Source organism: Phaethon lepturus, unplaced genomic scaffold, assembly GCF_000687285.1.
Source record: "Phaethon lepturus isolate BGI_N335 unplaced genomic scaffold, ASM68728v1 scaffold10736, whole genome shotgun sequence".
NCBI classification, from domain to species: Eukaryota; Metazoa; Chordata; class Aves; order Phaethontiformes; family Phaethontidae; genus Phaethon; species Phaethon lepturus.
Window position 1 is genome coordinate 28,783 of NW_010545586.1, and position 17,338 is coordinate 46,120.

At 51.1% G+C, this 17,338-nt stretch overlaps 1 protein-coding gene across 1 annotated transcript in view; it reads left to right on the plus strand.

Annotated features, from left to right (window-relative positions):
- The first annotated feature begins 11,248 nt into the window (after positions 1-11,248).
- MICALCL (MICAL C-terminal like) overlaps positions 11,249-17,338 on the plus strand; it is a 35,868-nt gene continuing 29,778 nt past the window's right edge. Inside the window, exons 1-6 of the mRNA XM_010289009.1 lie at positions 11,249-11,370; positions 11,575-11,735; positions 12,472-12,664; positions 13,692-13,920; positions 15,677-15,723; positions 16,097-16,269. Of these exons, the coding sequence (XP_010287311.1) occupies positions 11,249-11,370; positions 11,575-11,735; positions 12,472-12,664; positions 13,692-13,920; positions 15,677-15,723; positions 16,097-16,269 (925 nt within the window). The remainder of the gene's footprint in view (positions 11,371-11,574; positions 11,736-12,471; positions 12,665-13,691; positions 13,921-15,676; positions 15,724-16,096; positions 16,270-17,338) is intronic.

The following is a 17,338-nucleotide window of genomic DNA, read 5'->3' on the forward strand; positions in this document are numbered from 1 at the left end:
ATTTTTGCTTAGTTTGTGTTAGAGCATTAATGTGCACTGTCCCGGATGCATTCAAAAATAATGTGCTTTGGGTTCTGTCTTGCTTTGCCAACTTCAAATTCCCTGGTTATATTTTGTGCCTGAATTCACAAGTGTATGTTCGTTAAGTCACGGATAATTTGAAGAAGTGTGTTGCTGCTGCAGAACTTGTGTAAGTGCTGGTGTGAGGCCATGGCAGGGTGGGAGAAGACGGGCTCCTGGCATGGGGACAGCAGGAGGGGGCCGTGGTGGAGCCTGTCGTTGGGCCATGGGTGGAGAAGGGGCAGCAGAAAAGCGTTTGCTTTTGGTGGTCGGAAGCCGGGCAGGCGGCCAGGCCCCATTGCACAGGGAGCAGCGTGCCATCCCATGGAAACGGGAGCAGTGGTTGTTTTTGTTCCTTGCCCTATTGGCCACCATAACATGGAAGTTGCTTCTGTAGACGTATGAAGGAGGCCTGAGGAGAAAGGTGGCAAGAACTGAAATCTGAAGTGCCAAAGATCATATTTTTTTCCAGGAGTCCTTTTTCAAGGACAGAAATCTGCCTGGTAGTTTCTCAGGTGTGACAAAAACTCAAAGTTTGGGCAGGACATCAGTCTGGGAATACTGCTAGACGTCCTATAGCCTCTTAAGGCAGATCCGTGAAATACCTTTATGGGATGTCTTCAGCTTCAAGCTCTTAACACAGGCGAGCCTCCCATGCGGCCTTAACGTGTTTTGAAGCTCGGGCTGAAGGGCACAGCCGGAGCTGTAACAGGTTTGAGCGTGGGTTTAGCTCCAGTGTGGGCTGGTAAGCAGCACATTGCAGCAAGACCAAGGTCTAACCAAGCTGGAGGTGTGGTCGTTGCCCCGTCCCCTCTCGCAGTCCCCCCTGGGCTGTGCCTCCCTGGAGAGCGCTTTCTGCGCTGTATCCCGGCCCTGTGCTGGCTTCACTTCAGCTGTGCTTCCCCAGCGCCGGTGGGAAGGTGCCTGCCTTCTGCCCCACAGCTTTCTTACAGCACCGCTCTGTATTGACTCCTGCTTTCTTTTATTCTTTTTATTATACAGTAAGAAGTCGGAGAGGCAGTGAGGTGTGCTGGGTGTGCTACAAATCAATTTGTGGTCTGCTGGCTGAATTTCTTAATGTCAGCTTTTGATGCCAACTGGGGTTCGCTTTCACCATCAGAGCTGCCTACATTTATGCATAACTTCAGGTTAAAACTGTTCACTCCTGTCGTTGCCTTAGTCAGCAGCCCCGTACAAGGCCGGGCAGTCTCCACTCATCCTGAGAATGAATTATGGGGTGACACAGTTTAATGGCAGCCCAGGAGCCTCAGGATTGGCAGCCGGAGGAGCAGGACACAAGTTAGGCTGGGGTCTTCACGGGGGGACACTGTGGTGTATTGGGCCAGTTGCACAGCGGGGAAGGTGGCCCGTGTGCCAGCCCCGGGTGCGCGGCACCCACCTCCCACTGATAAGGGCAGTGCCCGGCATTTCAGGGGTACTTTTCACCTGAGGACCTGAAAGCCCTTTGCCAGTCCTGAACGCTGGGGCAGCTGTGGTAAGTACTGCTCCTGCTTCGCAGCCGTCAGGGAGTCACAAAACCACGATGTGTCCGTGGTGCCAAAATACCACATCCCAAATGCAGGCTGCAAGGCCTAGTTCCAGCAGGTTTCCTTCTCCCTCCCCGGTGCCGAACGGGGCCGTCACGCAGGTGTGCGGCATGGGCAGGGCTGTAAGAAATCGGTCACTTCTTGGCTGCTTTTCCCCGAGCCGTGGGGCGGGTGCCCAGCTGCCTGGCCTCGGGGCAGGGTCCCCTCTCGCTGCCAGCAGCAGGTACGAACAATTTCTTACCCCCTTGGAGGGCCTGGCCGGGGGGTCTCTGACCAGTCAGCCAGCAGACCTTGTGTGTGGTGTGAGGAGCCCCCCAAACCAGAGGGGTCAGGGGGCTCTCGGGGGCGTTTCCTGGACCAGCCTCCCTGCAGGAACTTTCTTCCTGACCACCAGTACGCTGGGTGTGTTGTGGCCAAAGCGGAAAGGCTGATACCATTTTAAAACTTTGTTTCCTGGCTCTGCTTCTGTTTTTATCTGCCTGCAGGGATGTTCTCTGGGTTTATGTCAGCTTAAGTTTTTGTACGTTGGTTAGCTCGGCAAGGCTCGCTCCCCCTTTCCGCTTGTGCGGGGCTCCTGTTTGGTCTGACTCGCCTTAGCCAAGAAATACTGTGGGAGCTCCCACTGTACCTTGCTTAAAAATTAATTCCCCTCTTGTGACTTAAAACCAGCTAAAGAGGAGGAGGGAGGATAAACGTGAACGCTTCCGGCTGCTTTATGGCACGGCGGGGTTGGCTTGATGCGGAGGCTGCTGCAGCTGCCGTGGTTGGGGATTTTTTCGGTGGAGCATCTTTGACCATTTTTGTCCAAGACGGGCAGAGGCACGCACAGAGCAGCCGCTCCTGAGCAAAGCTGATAAACGCAGCTGCCCTCAGCCAGCTGGTGTCAGAGGCGCTTGGCCCAGCGCTCCCAGCGGGGAGGGGGACGTTGTTTGGCACAGTTCAGGCTTTGTGCCGTTGCGGGCAGCGCGTGCTCTGCCCGAGGTGGGGGGGAAACGGCCTATCCAGCCCAGCTGCCCCCAGCGGGGACTTGGCTCTGCCCAAATTTGGCTGGTTCCTGAGCCCTTGTCGTCATCTTGTCAGGTCACAGTACTGTGATTTGCCTGACGCTGGTTTGGCAGATGACTCGGGAGCAGCAGCCCGTGCAGAAAGTCAGGCTGACTTGTCAAGTGGGATTCGCCGGTATGAATAACGTCCTCTGCTTGCCTGCTTACATCGGCTCGTCGGCCCTGGTGTTACCGATGGGGCACTTGGACGCTGGAGCGATCAGCGCCTTATAAATGGTAATCATAGAAGGTGCTGACTGCCGTCTGCGAAGCCCCGGGTGGGTGGATGCTAAGCCCCTTTGGAAAGGGCCTCTCCTCTGCCACGTGTGTGGTGGCACACTGTTCCTGGGCAGGTTTGTGATGGGGACCCGTGCCAGGGACGGTCATGGGACTGTGGTGTTTCCACCAGCTAAGCAAAAACCCATTGCGATTGCTCTGCCAAGCATGGCTTAACATGGAAAAAGGTTTCAGTGCTTCCGTGTGCAGCACTGAATTGGCACGGTGTGTGCGACACCAGCGTGTAACTCGGCACCTTTCCCTCACTGAACGGGGCTGGTGCGTTGGCAATGCCTCTGGGAGCAGGAGGGATGTTGATGATGCATTTATCTGTTTTGGAGTAGCAGAGGGATCTTGCCTGGTGGTAGACAACATTTAGCAAGTTGTTAGTCATGGAGGGGCAGTAAACAGCTCTGAAATTTGAGCTTTCAAAAATCTGAGCTTGAGCTTTTTGGCAGAGCAGTCTAGCAGAGCTGGCATGGCCCAGCCATGCCAGGCAGCGCACAGCGGTCCTGAGACCGTGAGACAGCGTCGATCCTGGATTTGGGTTTGCACAGCTCAGTGCCCCATGCAAACCGTCCCTCGGGCCCTGGGGGGGCTGGCAGTGATGCCCTGCGATGCTGGGAGAGGTTTGCTCTCTTCCAGGGCCAGGCTGATGGCCCTGTGCAGCCATGCTGCTCCTGTTTAGCTTGAGCAAAACCGGTGCAGATGTGTGGTAGCTGGGGGGAAGACCTGCCCTGTATTTCCATGGGTATAAACTGCCTTAAAATCACTCCAGGAGAAAATGACTAACAAAACTAATTGCAAGCTTTCAGGGCTTTAAGGATATTCACGTAGCTCATGTCTGTAATATGCAGCATATTACAGACAAGAAAGGCCTCTCTACTGCTGTGCTTGGCTGTCAGCTTTGCCCTCGTACCTGAGGGAGGAAGGCGAAGTGAGGTATTTGCAAAAGCACTTGAGATCTCAGAGTCCCTGATCACGCATGATGAGAGACTTCTCCATCCTGGTTTCTGGCCTGCAGGATGACTTGCGGGGCTGTCCCCGCTGCAGAGCTCGGTCTCGGCACTGCACACATGGTCTCACCGCCATGCTCCCTCCTTGGCCGTTCCCACTGGGCACAGAGCCTTTGCGGGCGGCGCTGCTTGAAGGCGGTGTTAGGTGCTGAAATGCATCCAGACCACTGAGGATGCTGGTACAAAAAAAAAAAATTAAAAAAAAAAAAAGAGGCAAAAGTGCATTTTAGGTTATGGTGGATCATCACTGGATGTTATTCTCCAAGTGTGTGAATTTTACAAGCCTGTCATTGACAGAATCACAGTTACAATGGTCTTTCAGTAAGCAAAACCACCAGACTGAACTTGCGTGCTTTTTGCTAATACGAAGCTGCCTTAAGCCTGTGTGCTTTCTGCAGGGCTCAGCCAGGGAGAGCATCTCCAGAGAGCTGAAGGGAAAGGTCTCTTCAGAACTCTTGCAGGAGGGCTGCTGCTGGACTTGTATGTACAGGGACCTCCAAAAACCATGATTATATTCCTAATTAGAGGCTGCTACTTTGAGCCATAAACAAACTACAGTTTGTTTCTCAGATTTGATAATCAGCTCAAAAGAGGCCCCTGCCAAGGTTCCAGCCCTCCCTGGCTCCTGCTCGGCAGCCGTGCTGAGATGGGAGCATCTTCATACAGCCTGTCCTCCCTTAAAGCGGAGTGAAGGATTTTGAAGGGCTGGGGCTCTGGGTGCAGGCTGGCAGTCCCGCACAGGGCCTTGCTGTGCCATCCCAAAGGCTTGCGTCGCTTTGTTGCCCTCTCCGCTCCTCAGTACAAACTTCCCTGAGCGATCCAGTCCGCTCAGCTGCAGTCTCTGCTGGGTCTGCTGTGTGAATTCCTGCAAGTTCACCCAGATGCTGTGAACTGGCTGAAGACGGTCTTACTGTCCAAATGGTCTTGCTAACTTAATTTTGTGAGTAAACAACTGTGGGGTTTGGAGTATTGGTGCAATGTGGAAAAACTGAGGATTTGTACTGCTTGACTATATCTGTGCAGCTGCAATAAGATCCACCTCCAAGTTTTGTAAACCCTCCCAGCGTTGCAGAGATCTTGTAGTGTCTTTGTCCCTCACTGGCTGCGACTCATTCGAGACTTGGCGCAAAAAATTGCTGTGTCTCAACTGCAAGGGTGAGCTGGCACTATTGGTGAATTGGGAAAACCTGGCAATGACGCTTAATGGAGGATAAAAGTGTGTTTTACTGGAAAGAGGTTCTTTGTCTGTGGGGTCTGCAGGGGCTGTTTGGCCAAGCTGGTACGTTGGAGCGAGTTTTGAACAGCCCTGACCTCCTGGTGAGCGCTGACCCGGACGCGAGCCCTGCAGACAAAGCTTTAGGGATACTTCTCAGTTACCACCTGGTTTAGCTAAGTCCTTACCCGGTAAGGAAAACAGTTGCTTCTCCCCAGTGCGAGGAGGATGAGGTGGGCTTTGAAATACAGACAAAGGAGAAATTGTTTATCCAAATTTTTCATTGTGTTTGAGTGGGAGGACCAGATGAATACAGGATTGTTCTGTTGAAATCACTTACTGTCTTGCTGCTGTTTAAATAACTGAAGGCAGCTAAGCTCCACTGCTTGTGTGAAAAGGGGAAAAAAAAAAACAAACCCAAAACCAACCCCCCAGAAAATAAAGCAGTGTTATTTGCTCTCAATGCAAGTCAGTGAAGGACTCTGCTGCAGAGAGCTCAGACCAAGGAGCACTGAAGAGATGGGTGGCAGAGCTTGTGTGTGGAAATGACGGTGTCCCAGGACACCAGGCCACCAAGATCAGCCATCCCTGCCCTGGGGTTGTTCTCTGAACAGAGCTGTGACTGCTGACGTGAATGCACCGGTATTTTGAGGGTTGCTCTGCATTAGAAGATGCATTGCAAAATTTTTCCTGTATTAAAGGGCTTTAGACTTATGCGTTGGTTTTTCTAGCTGAAACTCTGCGTAAGGGATGACTTCCTAAAGCCTGGAATTGCCCTTTGTGCCACTAACCGTGGCAAAGCAGGGAAAGGAGGAAACATTAGTATTGCTGTTGTGAACACAGACAGCAGAGGATAGAGGTTAAAACAGAGGTTTTCCTGGATTCAGTAGGATTTGGGTTTCTGGATCCTTTAGAGGAATTTTCCAAAGTAACTTGTACATTTTGTTCAGGAAAGTATGTAACTGAGGAACTGAACCCAAATCACCTGAGTAGAAACTCAGGTTTTTCTTGAAATGGGGGTAAAAAACCCAATGCTTTTGTCCTGCTGGGCTGCAGTCTGGTACTGAAGTGAACAAACTCACTCTAGGCTTTGGCTGGGCGGGCAGCACATTCTCTGAAGGCCGGTCTCCCACACCACGCCATGGTGCAGCGTGCCCTTTGTCGATCTGTTCAGTGCCCTCAGGTTGGTGAGGGTAAGAACAGCCTCACCTCCTCCTGCCCGCCCTGTGCCCGGTGGCGAGGTGCAGTCGCTGGCCGGCGCGCTTCAACCCAGCCTGGCTCCGCTCTCGATTTGGGATCTATGGTTCTGTCACACGGTTTAGGAACAGGAAGTGTGAGGCCGCTTTTGTGTGTGGTACCGCAGAGCTGTTCTCTTGCTTTTACAAGCAGAGCCCCTCCAAGCCCTCGCCTCTGGCCGGGTCCACCTGCCGTGGAGCCAGCAAGATGGCCCTGGCCCCAGAAGCTGCCCAGCGCAATAGCAGAGCCAGCCTGTAGCTGGGTGAGGGCTGCTGAGCTTTGGGGCTGGAAGAGGAGGGGAGGGAGCACCCGGGAGCCTGCGGGCTGGCAGGTAGCAGTAGGGACATCACCCTGAGAAGGGCTGCTGGGGAGGGGCAGCCAGGAGGTACGGGGGTAAATTAGGCAAGGCAGTGTGCTTGGCAGTGGAGAGAGGAGAATTGGGAGATTAATGAAGAAAGCAATAGTGTGGCCAAAACAAAGCACTGGGGCAGCGAGATGGATGGGGAAGGATCATCATCTGTGGATGTCAGTGCAGTAAGGAGGAGGTTAACAACTTAAATTCTCTTAATCCCGCCAGACCTTCAGACAGACAAGGTACAGTTGTGTAAGCGCAGTCTATAAAACAGACACCATGAACACGGGGTTGCGCAGGCTGCCAGGGACCTGCTGCTGGTGCCGGAGCAGGGCCGGGAGGGCCGCGCGGCCTGCTCGCTCCCCCTCAGCCCTGCGCAGGAGAGCGCCGAAGGTCGCGGAGGGCTTGCAAATGGGCGCGTTAGCTCCCTGGCTCGCTCATACTGACCAGCTTAGGAGACTTCAGCACCTAAAAATGCGAGTCGGTAGTTGTTAGGACGTTTCCGCTTTAACCGGCCAGCGGCGCGCTGCGGGATACTTGTGGCGTGTGCTGCCTGCCCCTGCGGTCGTACTGGCGTGACAGATCTGGGCCGCTGGCTGCGGCCTGAGATTAACGCCTTCCCAGGCACGGCTTGTCCATGCCCCCCCGGGTACATTATTTGAACGTTTTGGCAAAGGATTAGTAGAGACTCCAGTCCAAACCGCTACGGAGCAGGCGTACTCACTGCTGGAGGTCTTTAGCATGCTGAGACAGAGAGAGAAGGAAATATGAAGTGAGCGTGATGGAAGTGAAGTAAGATCTTGCACAAATGCTATTTTGAGTGACTGTTTCCTGAGGACTGGGCTCTCCTCTGCGAACGGCTGGTGCTGCCCTGTGGAGGCCAGGGGCATGGCACCGGTGGCATCGGCAGGAAGCAGGGCTCTGCCCTTTTCTGTCCCGCAGAGTGGATGCCTCTTTAGCTTTTACATTGCACGTGTTTATCTGGGAAAGTTCAAATCCTCTGACTCGGTCTCCCAGCTTCTAGTAGAAAATCTCCTACTTGTCCTGGGGAGGAAACCTGGGGAGCGAGAGCACCGGCTGGCCATGGAGGTGTCTGCTGTGTCACAGGCTGCCCGGGTAATCCCAGACGAGTGGCTTGGTCCACCCATGTGCCTCTTCCCCTCTGGGAATAGCAGTAAGGCCATTTTTATGTCTTCTGGTGAAGAAGTGGGATAACATGGTAAGTACAGCCAGGCACAGATTTGTGAAAGGACTCAAGCGCCAGCAAAATTCGGTATCTTGGAGCTAATGTGGGAATTGCCACCTTGGATTTAGGATCTGAATGTTCTGCAAGACCTTGAGTTTCCCCAGAGGGCAGGGATGGCAGGGGGTCTGCTGCATGTGCCCAGAAGTGCCAAACAACCCTGGCTTATCCCCTGCCTGAGCACGGCTCAGCCTCCAGTGAGGCTCCGTCTGCCTCCTCCACGAGGGCCAGTTTATCGGCCAACTTGGTGCATGACCAGGGTTAATTGCAGTGGTCACCAGAGATGCCGGTCCAGGGTACTTAACTCTTGACCTGCAGTGTGACAGGAATCAGGGTACTGAGGCATAGAGCATGGTTTCCACCCTGGAGTCAGATTCCCAAAAAAATCGGAGTCCTCCCACTCAGCCTCGTTCCAACATCTTGCCGAGGACCTGACTGCCGGTGCTGCGAGGACGGGTGGCTGTCCAGGGTGCAGGGAGAGCTATAAGACTCGCAGCTGGAATGGAGAGGTATGAGGGCTGCTTGTCGCTTAGCCTTGCATCTGCCGAGGCACATAAATGTATGCCTCACCTTTGTGTAAGTACTCAGCCTTTGGGCTCCTTCAGGAGAAATCAGTTCAGACAGCCCTTCTTATCTTTTTGCGCAAAATAAGAGCTTTAAAGAAGTCCCAGATTTCTTTTTATATAATAATTGCCAGGCAGACTCCAGGCCTACGGAGCCTTCAGGCTCCTGCTCGAATTGGCCACATTCTTCCTCTGCGGCATTTACACAAGTCCAGCAGCAGCTTGTTGCTGCTCTCTGTACTTGGACGTACCCCTCTTGTTCTTGGGGATTGGGCTCCTGCAAGGGAGAGATTTCAAAGTGCTCTGCTGGGCTGTGTTTCACCACACCGCGCAGCGCCTGCAGACAGGGTCGGGGTTTCGGTCTGGTGCGGTGGCAAGGGCTGCTTTTTAGGAGAGACTGGTCAAATTGCATAATGTCATCAGACCCTTCAAAAAAACCCCTGATACTTGGGCATCAGGAACATCTTTGTCTTGTGTTTGAGCCTGTTAGCCAGGGTGCAGCCCTGCGATGAGAAACAGCGGTAGGAGCTTTAATCTTTTTGAATGTCCTGCAGCACTTGTAACCCAGTTTGAGTTAATGTGCACATGTGGGTGTCCCATGTACTGAAACACCGAGACAGTCCAGTCTCTTTCTGCTTTTATGGAGTTGAGTGCAACATAATTAATTCAATTTTATATGTCACAATACAAATATTGATTAAATATGTTAGTAAGGAATGGTTTTGCTTCCTAATCATAGTGTTTTGAGTTGGAATGGACCTTTAAGGGACCATTAAATATCATCTAGTCCAATCCCCCTGCCATGGGCTGGGACACCATTCACTAGGTGGAGTGGATGCTAATGCAGCATGCTGATCTTAAACTTGATTAGTATCCCTGTGAATACAAACTTACCTTGCTCAGAAAGGGCTCAGCTGCCTAACAGATTCCTGAGAGGGTTGATGTCTAGGTATCCAGAATTCAAGAAGGGGCGATACCATGATACCTAAAAAAAAAAAAAAAAGTGTGGAAATGTTACTTTTCAGAGAGAGGTGACAGTGCCATTTGTCACTGTCATCCAGTGGCCTGGATGACATCCTCAGGTCCTTCACCAACTCTGACTATTATGTCTATAATTATTTTAAAACTGGGTGTGTAATGGGCTATTGCAGAGGGACTTGTTGACCTGAAATCTGTTCTCATTCAGGAACCATGCTGGGAATTGTTTTAGGTAGTCTGTCTGTCTGTGGGTTTCGATGCTCACCAGCTGTGTGTCTGTTAGTCATAAACATGTTTTCTCCTCTTTCCTGTCAGTGTGGTGGGGAAAGCATTAATGTGTGAGACGGGGAGGGAATACATACTGAGTGTGCAAGCAAATGGCAAAACTTGCTTTCTCCAACAGCTGCTTACAGTGACCTTCGGCAGAGCTTATGGCCAGCATGGGTACAAATTTTATGGGCAGAGCTGGAAAACTGTTGTGGGGTTTTGCTTGCTCTGATTTTCATATAAAATGCAGCATCTTTTTAAGGAGAAAGCTGAGTGGAAGGAGTTATATTTTTACAAACTGGCTTACAATTCTACTTTCTCTTCTGCTTCTGGAGAATAGAAATGGCACGTTGTGGTCCAGCCCAGCTCTGTGGGAGAGTGGGCCCTTCCCAGGAGGGTCTCGTGGCCCTGTGCAAGGAAGGGCAGCCATGCCCTGCTGCGGGCAGCCATGCCTTGCTGACCTGCAGACTCCCACGCTGCCACCCAAACGCGGCCAGGCTTGCTGTGTACTGCCCACGAGCGGCTTTGGGGTGGGTGGCCTGGCTGGGCCAAAGCAGAAGTCAGGCATAAAAATCAGAGGGGGATGAATTTCTGTCATATCCCAAAGGAAATGAAATCTCTGTGATCAAGAAACACATGGCTGTTGTGGTGCTAGTGAGCTGGACATAGAGCCTGAGCATGTATTTTCGCATGGGAGTATCTTGCTCTGGAGAAGCAGTGAGCTGTTCCTCCTTCCTCCTTGGCTTCTTGTACATAGAAGTAGAATAATAAAAAAAACAAAACCAAAAAAACACTAAAACCCAAAAAAACCCAACCCAACAAAACAACTCTGTGACCAGTGAAGTCCTGAGTTTTCAAGCCAAGAAAATACATTGACTTTTGTGAAGCATGAAAAACCAGAGCTCACCATAGCCTTTTCAAAAGTGCAATACTCTGTTCCACTTGGGAGAAACATAATCAGTAAAACTACTGAAAAAAAAAAACCACTGCAAAGCCATATTACTCAGTCTGTGAGTGCGAATAAGGGAGCTTTACCTGGCCAGCACCAAGAGTTGTACCTATAGAGCAGTCATCCCTGCCACCAGCAGCTGAGCTTTCCTCAGTGGTGGCTATTTCTAAATGTAGAAATGGGGTGAGCACAAACAGTAACTGGGAGAGGTGCAGAAAGTCAGAACACCGGTTTTCTTTTTTGGGGGGAGCCTGGGACCTACCTGAATCATGCAGAATAAAGGCGTAGCTCTGCTGTCACAGCTTGTTTTGAGGACCTTGTTTCACAGCTCCGCAGAAATGGTACCAGAGTGGAGGAGGTAGTGGTGGATGGACCAGGGGATCTGAGATGGGGTCAGAGCTCGGCACAGTGTGGAGTGTGCACCTGCCATACCTGCTGTATCGGCTCCCAGGAGCAGCAGCGCCCGGTGGCCGCTGTCTCTCAGGTGTGAGAACGGTCGTGTGCGATGGCCGGGGGAATTGCTGCTCCTGAAGGTCCTGTGGGCCAGCACTTGGGCTCTGAGGTGTGTGTAGTCCTTCTGATGCGTCCGGGACAAGGATCTGCTCGTAGCATTTTTGTTCCCAACAGGTTTGTTTTCCATGTTCAAGCCATGCAAGCACTGGGCATTTGAGTTAAAAACCCTTGCAAAATGAAGGACAGGGTGAGTGGACTCCTGCAATACATGGAGGAGCTGAAGTTGGAGTTTAATTGATGTTTACTAGGTAGAGTGCTCTAATAGATGAGAAAACAAACTGTGTCCCAGGTCTGATTTTTTTTTTTCCACTTATACAGGTGTAAATTAGAAGCAACAGTGTTAAATGTGTCAAAAGCACTACACATGGGAGGTGAACCAAACAAAGCCACACTCCTGGAGCTTGTAACTTGTCCCTTCTGTACCGAGTCCCAGGGAACTTGCATGGCTGATACATTTGTATTTGTGCAGGAGGCTGTGGGTAAATGAGGCTGCTCAGAAATTAAAGATTTTACAGGGAGATATGATCTCCTGTCTTTGGCTCCGTCTGCATCACCTGGGGTGAGCGAGGGAAACTTGGCTTTATTATTTATTCCTCCTGCCTGAATGAAATTCAGGGATGGTGGTGTTTAACTGCTGTGATGATGCTGCTTCTCCCAAATCAGTGGCTATATTTGCTGTACATACTAAAAAAAACCCAACTTTCTCAAGAGCCTGTGTTTATTTTTCTCAGTCCTGCTGTCCTAAATTGACCTAAACTTGCAAGAAAATGCTGAAGTTTTAGCAACTAAAGCCTGGTTGGTCCATCTGCCTCCTGCCACACACACAGACATCTGGGGGCTAAAAAGAGACCATAAATCCCTACTTGAGTGGCTGGCATGTGTCTTTGTTACCCCTGCCACCAGGCACCCAGCCTGATGGCTGTCCCACCGAGCAGAGCGAGGACCTGCAGTTGCAAAAGCTGAGGCTGCCCCTGGAGTTTCCTCCTCCTTGCATCCAAGCTGATGAACCCTGGCAGGGCTGTACTGGGTTTTGAGGGATGTTCTTGCTGTGCCAGCCTGTTGGTGCATGTACCTCGCCTGTGCTGTGGGGACAGCATGGAGCCCTATGTGGAAACTGCTGTGGCAAACCACTAGTGGCCCAGGACCACCCAAAGGAGAGGGCAAGATTTGCCCCACTCTTCCCCTAACACCCCGCTATCACCTTTGCTTTCCCAGACCACTGTCTGCCCGTGGCTGACGAGCCCACCTCCCCGAAGAAGGCGAAGAACATCCCTGACCGCCCTGACTTGGAGAGCTGGTTCTCACCCCCTTCCCCTGAGTGGGCCACTGTGAGGGTCATCCCTGAGGAGGAGATGGCCGAGCACAACCTTCTCGCTATCCGAGTCATGGTCACCAGCGATGCAAGCAGGTACTTTAAAATGCTAGTAAGCTTATAAGAAATGCATAAAAGCAGCTTGGTTTTCTCTGGAACACTGAGGAAAAATATAACAAATATAGTACTGAATGTATGTGCAACTCGGAGCGGGGGGGAGAAAAGGAAAACTGCTCAGAATAACAATTGTTCTTTACCGCAGCCATTAATCCCCCAGACACATGACTCACTTTGCAGGAAATCTTCAGACATTCACATCCCACACAGGGCCCTGAATCAGAGAGAAAAACATTGCCCTGGTCAGCTTGGGTTCAGCGCTCTGTGTACCAGTAAATAACGGTTTAGGGATTAGGGCAGTGGGTGTGTTGTGGTGAAAGGTGCATCCTGTGATGTGGTCACTCCACACCTTGGGCATTATCAGGCAGTTTGCACCTCTCTTGGGGCATTTGAGGGCCTGTCCACCCCTAAGAAAACTGAAATTTGAGGATCCTTGGGGAACTGTCAGTAGAAGCCTGATTTCTGCGTACAAATTAGAATATATTGGCTTCCTGGGTAGGATTCTGTGGGAATTCTTTCTGTCTAAAGATTAGATTGGTATCTCCCAAGTAAAGCAGTTTTCCTTACTGAGAACTAAAAAACGACAGGGGGAGAGGGAAAAAAGAAAAAAAAAAAGTGAAGCCAGCTGCTGCAAACACAGAGCTATTGCTCTGTAAGGAAGCTCATTCAAATTCTAGAGCAGCACCACCTATTCGTGGTGTTGCATATAGCTTGTAGAGAGCAACGCTTTTACAAAGGCAACTTTCTGCTGTTGCCTGCAGTGGTTCTAAACGGCATTTGTGCTGGGTGTTCCTCTGGGGAAGGATGAACCTCTCTGGGGTTCTTCTCCCATGGATGATGGAGAGCTTGGGGAAGGGTTTCCTACCTGTTTGACTGACGCCCCTGCGGAGTGTGTACTTGTATCCCTCACTAATACCCTCCGGCTCACAGTGCCCCCATGGCACATGGGCGGCGATGAAAGTCGGCTAATCCCTCCGATCTGAGGGATCAGCTCCCTTTCCCGCAGCTGGACGGCCAGGCCCCTGGTTCCCCGCCAGCAGCAGGATGCGGCACAAGGGGCATCTGTCACTGGCGTGGCTGGTGCCAGTGGCTGCGAGGTCAGCCTCCCGCTGCTGCGGCAGCTCGGGCACCATTCACCTTGTGCTGCTCCAGCAGGCCAGCCTCTGCCTAAAAAGGGGGGACGAGAGAAATTGCAAGTCACAAATGGCACTGCTGAGCTGGCTGCAGGGCACTCGGTGGGACAGGGAAAAAGACCAGCTTGGTGACACAGCTTTTGACTTCAGACTTCAGGTACTTGGGAATAATGACCACCTATCAAGCAGAGATCAGAAGAAAAAGCCTCCTCCTATAGTGCTTGCCTCCTTGCCAGCCAAAGAAAATAAACATTTTGCTCTTTAAAACAGAAATATATCAATCAATGTTAATGGTAGGACTTTTTCTTTTGTGTGGCACTCTGCCCAGTCTCAGTGTGGTATCTCTTCATCCACACAGGATCTCAACTATAAAAGAATTCATATATTTATATTTTATATATATATGTATGTTCAACACAGCTTGAAAGACACCTAAAAAGTATGTGTGAGTAGTGAAATTTAAGGCCACTCTGATTCAGCCTACCGAGAGCGCCATGTACCTTCCACCTTCACTGCCTGGCTGGCCCTAGCCTCCCAGCACTGCGGATTTGATCTGAGGAAAGCAGGCGTGCAGGACTGGTGGGTACTACCCACGGGGCATTTAGGCTGGATTTGTACAGTCTGCAGCCTTTTCTTTAGCTCTTCTTCCTCCTGCCTCCTGGGCTGTGCCTCGGGCTCTTATAATAAATTTTTACGTTTTACAAGGCAGTGCTTCATAAACACGAAATAGCTTTCTCCTGCCATGCCAACAGGACTACTCATGGTGTAAGCTCCTCTTTAAGTTAGAGCTATTAATCATCACAGTAAATCTATGAATTAGGTTAGCAGTATTGTTTGCATTAAAAATATGCTGAGTGGGATGGTAGCACACTTATTGATGGTGGTGGGAACAGAGTCACATCAGAAAGCCTGAAAGTGCCTTTTCCCTGCAGTCTGGCCTTTACAGATGAAAGAAAACCCATTATAATTGAAAAAGTGCTAATTACCACCTAAAAGAGTCATTCTCCTGCCCAGCAGCAAGGTCACAAAGTGTGTGCTGTTCACACGTGTTCGTGTGGCATATTTTTAATTACATTTAAGGAAGGGGATTCCAAAATCTGCCTCTGTGATCAACTCAGGTACCTCATTGTGCTCGCTCTGCCGTGGGCTGTCCCGGTGGCTCCCGGGAACAAGGAGAGTGAACACTTGCATTTTTGAAGGCTGCTCATGTAGTTTCACTCAGTCTTCTCCTCTCTAGACTAACACAATTTCCTCCAGCTTGCCTAGGTCCTGTTTGGTGGGTCTGTGGCCATCCTCACCCTCTCCTCTGGGCTCCTTCCTTGTCCTATATCGCAGCACCCCAAAGTGGGGTCAGGACTTTGGCTGAGGTGGGGGGTCAGGACCAAGCGCAGCCTCTTGCTGCAGTCCAAAACCTTCCCCGTGGCTCCATGAGGCGCCTAGTGCATGATAAGAAAAGATGGTAGTGCAATAACAAAAATACCCAAGTTTTGCAATAACAAAATACTTGAGTTTTACAGAGGTCTCGTCCAAGCCACTGATGCCAGCGCAGCGTTATCTGTCACCTCGGGGTTGAAACGGCTGATGCTGCATGATTTCCAGCATAGGTTCCGTGAAACTGCGGAAGGCGAGGACATCCCCCACCCCCTCAGCACTTCCTCACCTTCCTTGGCTTTATTTTCTGCCTGCAGTGCCAGTGCAGAGGCATCTGTGTTATGATGAAGTTCGCTTCACAGCTGGAGTGGGCTGCCCTGGACTTGGCCTCCTGCGAGTTCCCTACGGCATGTCTCTTATGTGCAAAAAATCTGGGGGGAAAAAAATTGAAAAGTGTAGAGTTTTGACCCTTGTGTCTTGCTTGTAGGCTGATTACAGCATTGCAAATGCTGCGATTTCCCTTTCTTCATCCCGGTACAGCCTTGTGGGCAGAAGGGCCCATCCCCGCTAACCGAGCCGTGTGGTGTCTCATCCCAAGCCTCCTTCGCTGCCAGTCTGATTCCAGGTGCTGAATATAACAGTTGCCGGTGTGAATCCAGGCAGCAGAAGTCCGATAGGAATGGGGATATCTCAGCTGTGTAGCACCTACTGCAAATTATTGTCCTGCAATAACGACAATGAAAAAAGCAAAATAAGGATGCCAGCTCTGGCTGCAAAACATCTATTTCTCTGCTGCCCGCATGGCTGTCAGGGCTGAAACTGGTGCTTGTTTCACTGAAGAGAAATGAATGTTGTACATCTTCTGATGTGTCCCACTTTCTTTCCATCTTGCCCTTTTTCCCTGTAGTTCTGAGCTGGAGTCTGATTTTAATGCCAACTCGATGAACTCGGAGGTGAGCAAAGGACAGACCTCGCTGCCAGAGCCCTCCACCTGCCCAAGCCCTGTCCGGAGGTGGGCATCGCTCGCCAAGAGCACCGTGATGCCAGAGGAAAACCCCAAAACATCAAAAGTTGCTGATGGTAAGCAGCTTCCCAACCCAGCAATGCTCCAGCAGCCTCTCCTGAGGGCTGAAGTCAGGGTTGGGAAGGGGGAGAGGTTTTGAAGTGGAGGCTGTTGCCTGTGATGTGGCCGGGTTGTACCTGTTAACAGTGTCCTTTGGGGGGGATTTCTGCCTTTTGGTTGCTGTAGCTGAAGCAGCATTTCCATGATGCAGGGTAACCTGGAGTAGTTGTGCCTCATGCTTTGCAGGGGTCGTATGAATGTTTTCCCACCAGTAAGAAGCTTGGACATTGTTAGTAGCCAACAGAGTATTTGCAGTTTTGCCTAAGCAAGGGTGGCGTTGGGAAGTACTAGAGAGCTTTGCTTAATTCAATTTGTATTTCTACCAGTAGCTGCCTAAAATTTTTGTACCCAGTGAAAGCATAAGGAGGAAAGGACGTAATTAGCATGGAGGTGGGGAGAGGTTTAGGAACAGCCTGCCTCCAAATGGAAACTCCTTTCTGGAGCTGGAGAAGGTCAGAACTAAAAGATGTCCTAAGAACAGCCAAAGAAATGGTTTTTCAGAAAATAGAAGGCCATCAGCATTCATGCCTTCCTGTCCCCCGCCACCCCCACATCCATATAGGCATTTTTAATCCAAACAGAAAGGAGGGGATTTCATACAGCAGTTTAAATTGACTCTTGAATAACAAAGCTCTTGTTTAGGGCAAAAAAGGGACAGGAGCAAACCCTAAAGTGGGCCCAGCAGCGTGAGACCCCATACAGTCACTGAAGGATTTTATCTTTTTTTCCTGCCCAATTTCATGTTCTCCCCCACCTCCGGCTGCTAAGGTCACCTTCCTCCCCACCAAGCCAGCTGGGTTAGCTAGGTCTTCGTGAGCAGCCTGTCTGTCAGCTCTGCTTCCTCACCCAGGTGCATCGTAGCATCCCTAAGGTGTGGGTTGTTTTTTTTTTTTACCCCTTCAGTCTGTCCCCTCGCCCGTCTGTCTGCTTTTCTGCTCGTGCCGACTTCCCCGAAAAGAGCCAGCGTTGGTTCGCGGGGGGGTGACCTGAGCTCTTCCCCCCGCGCCGCTCCCCGGCGAGCCCTGC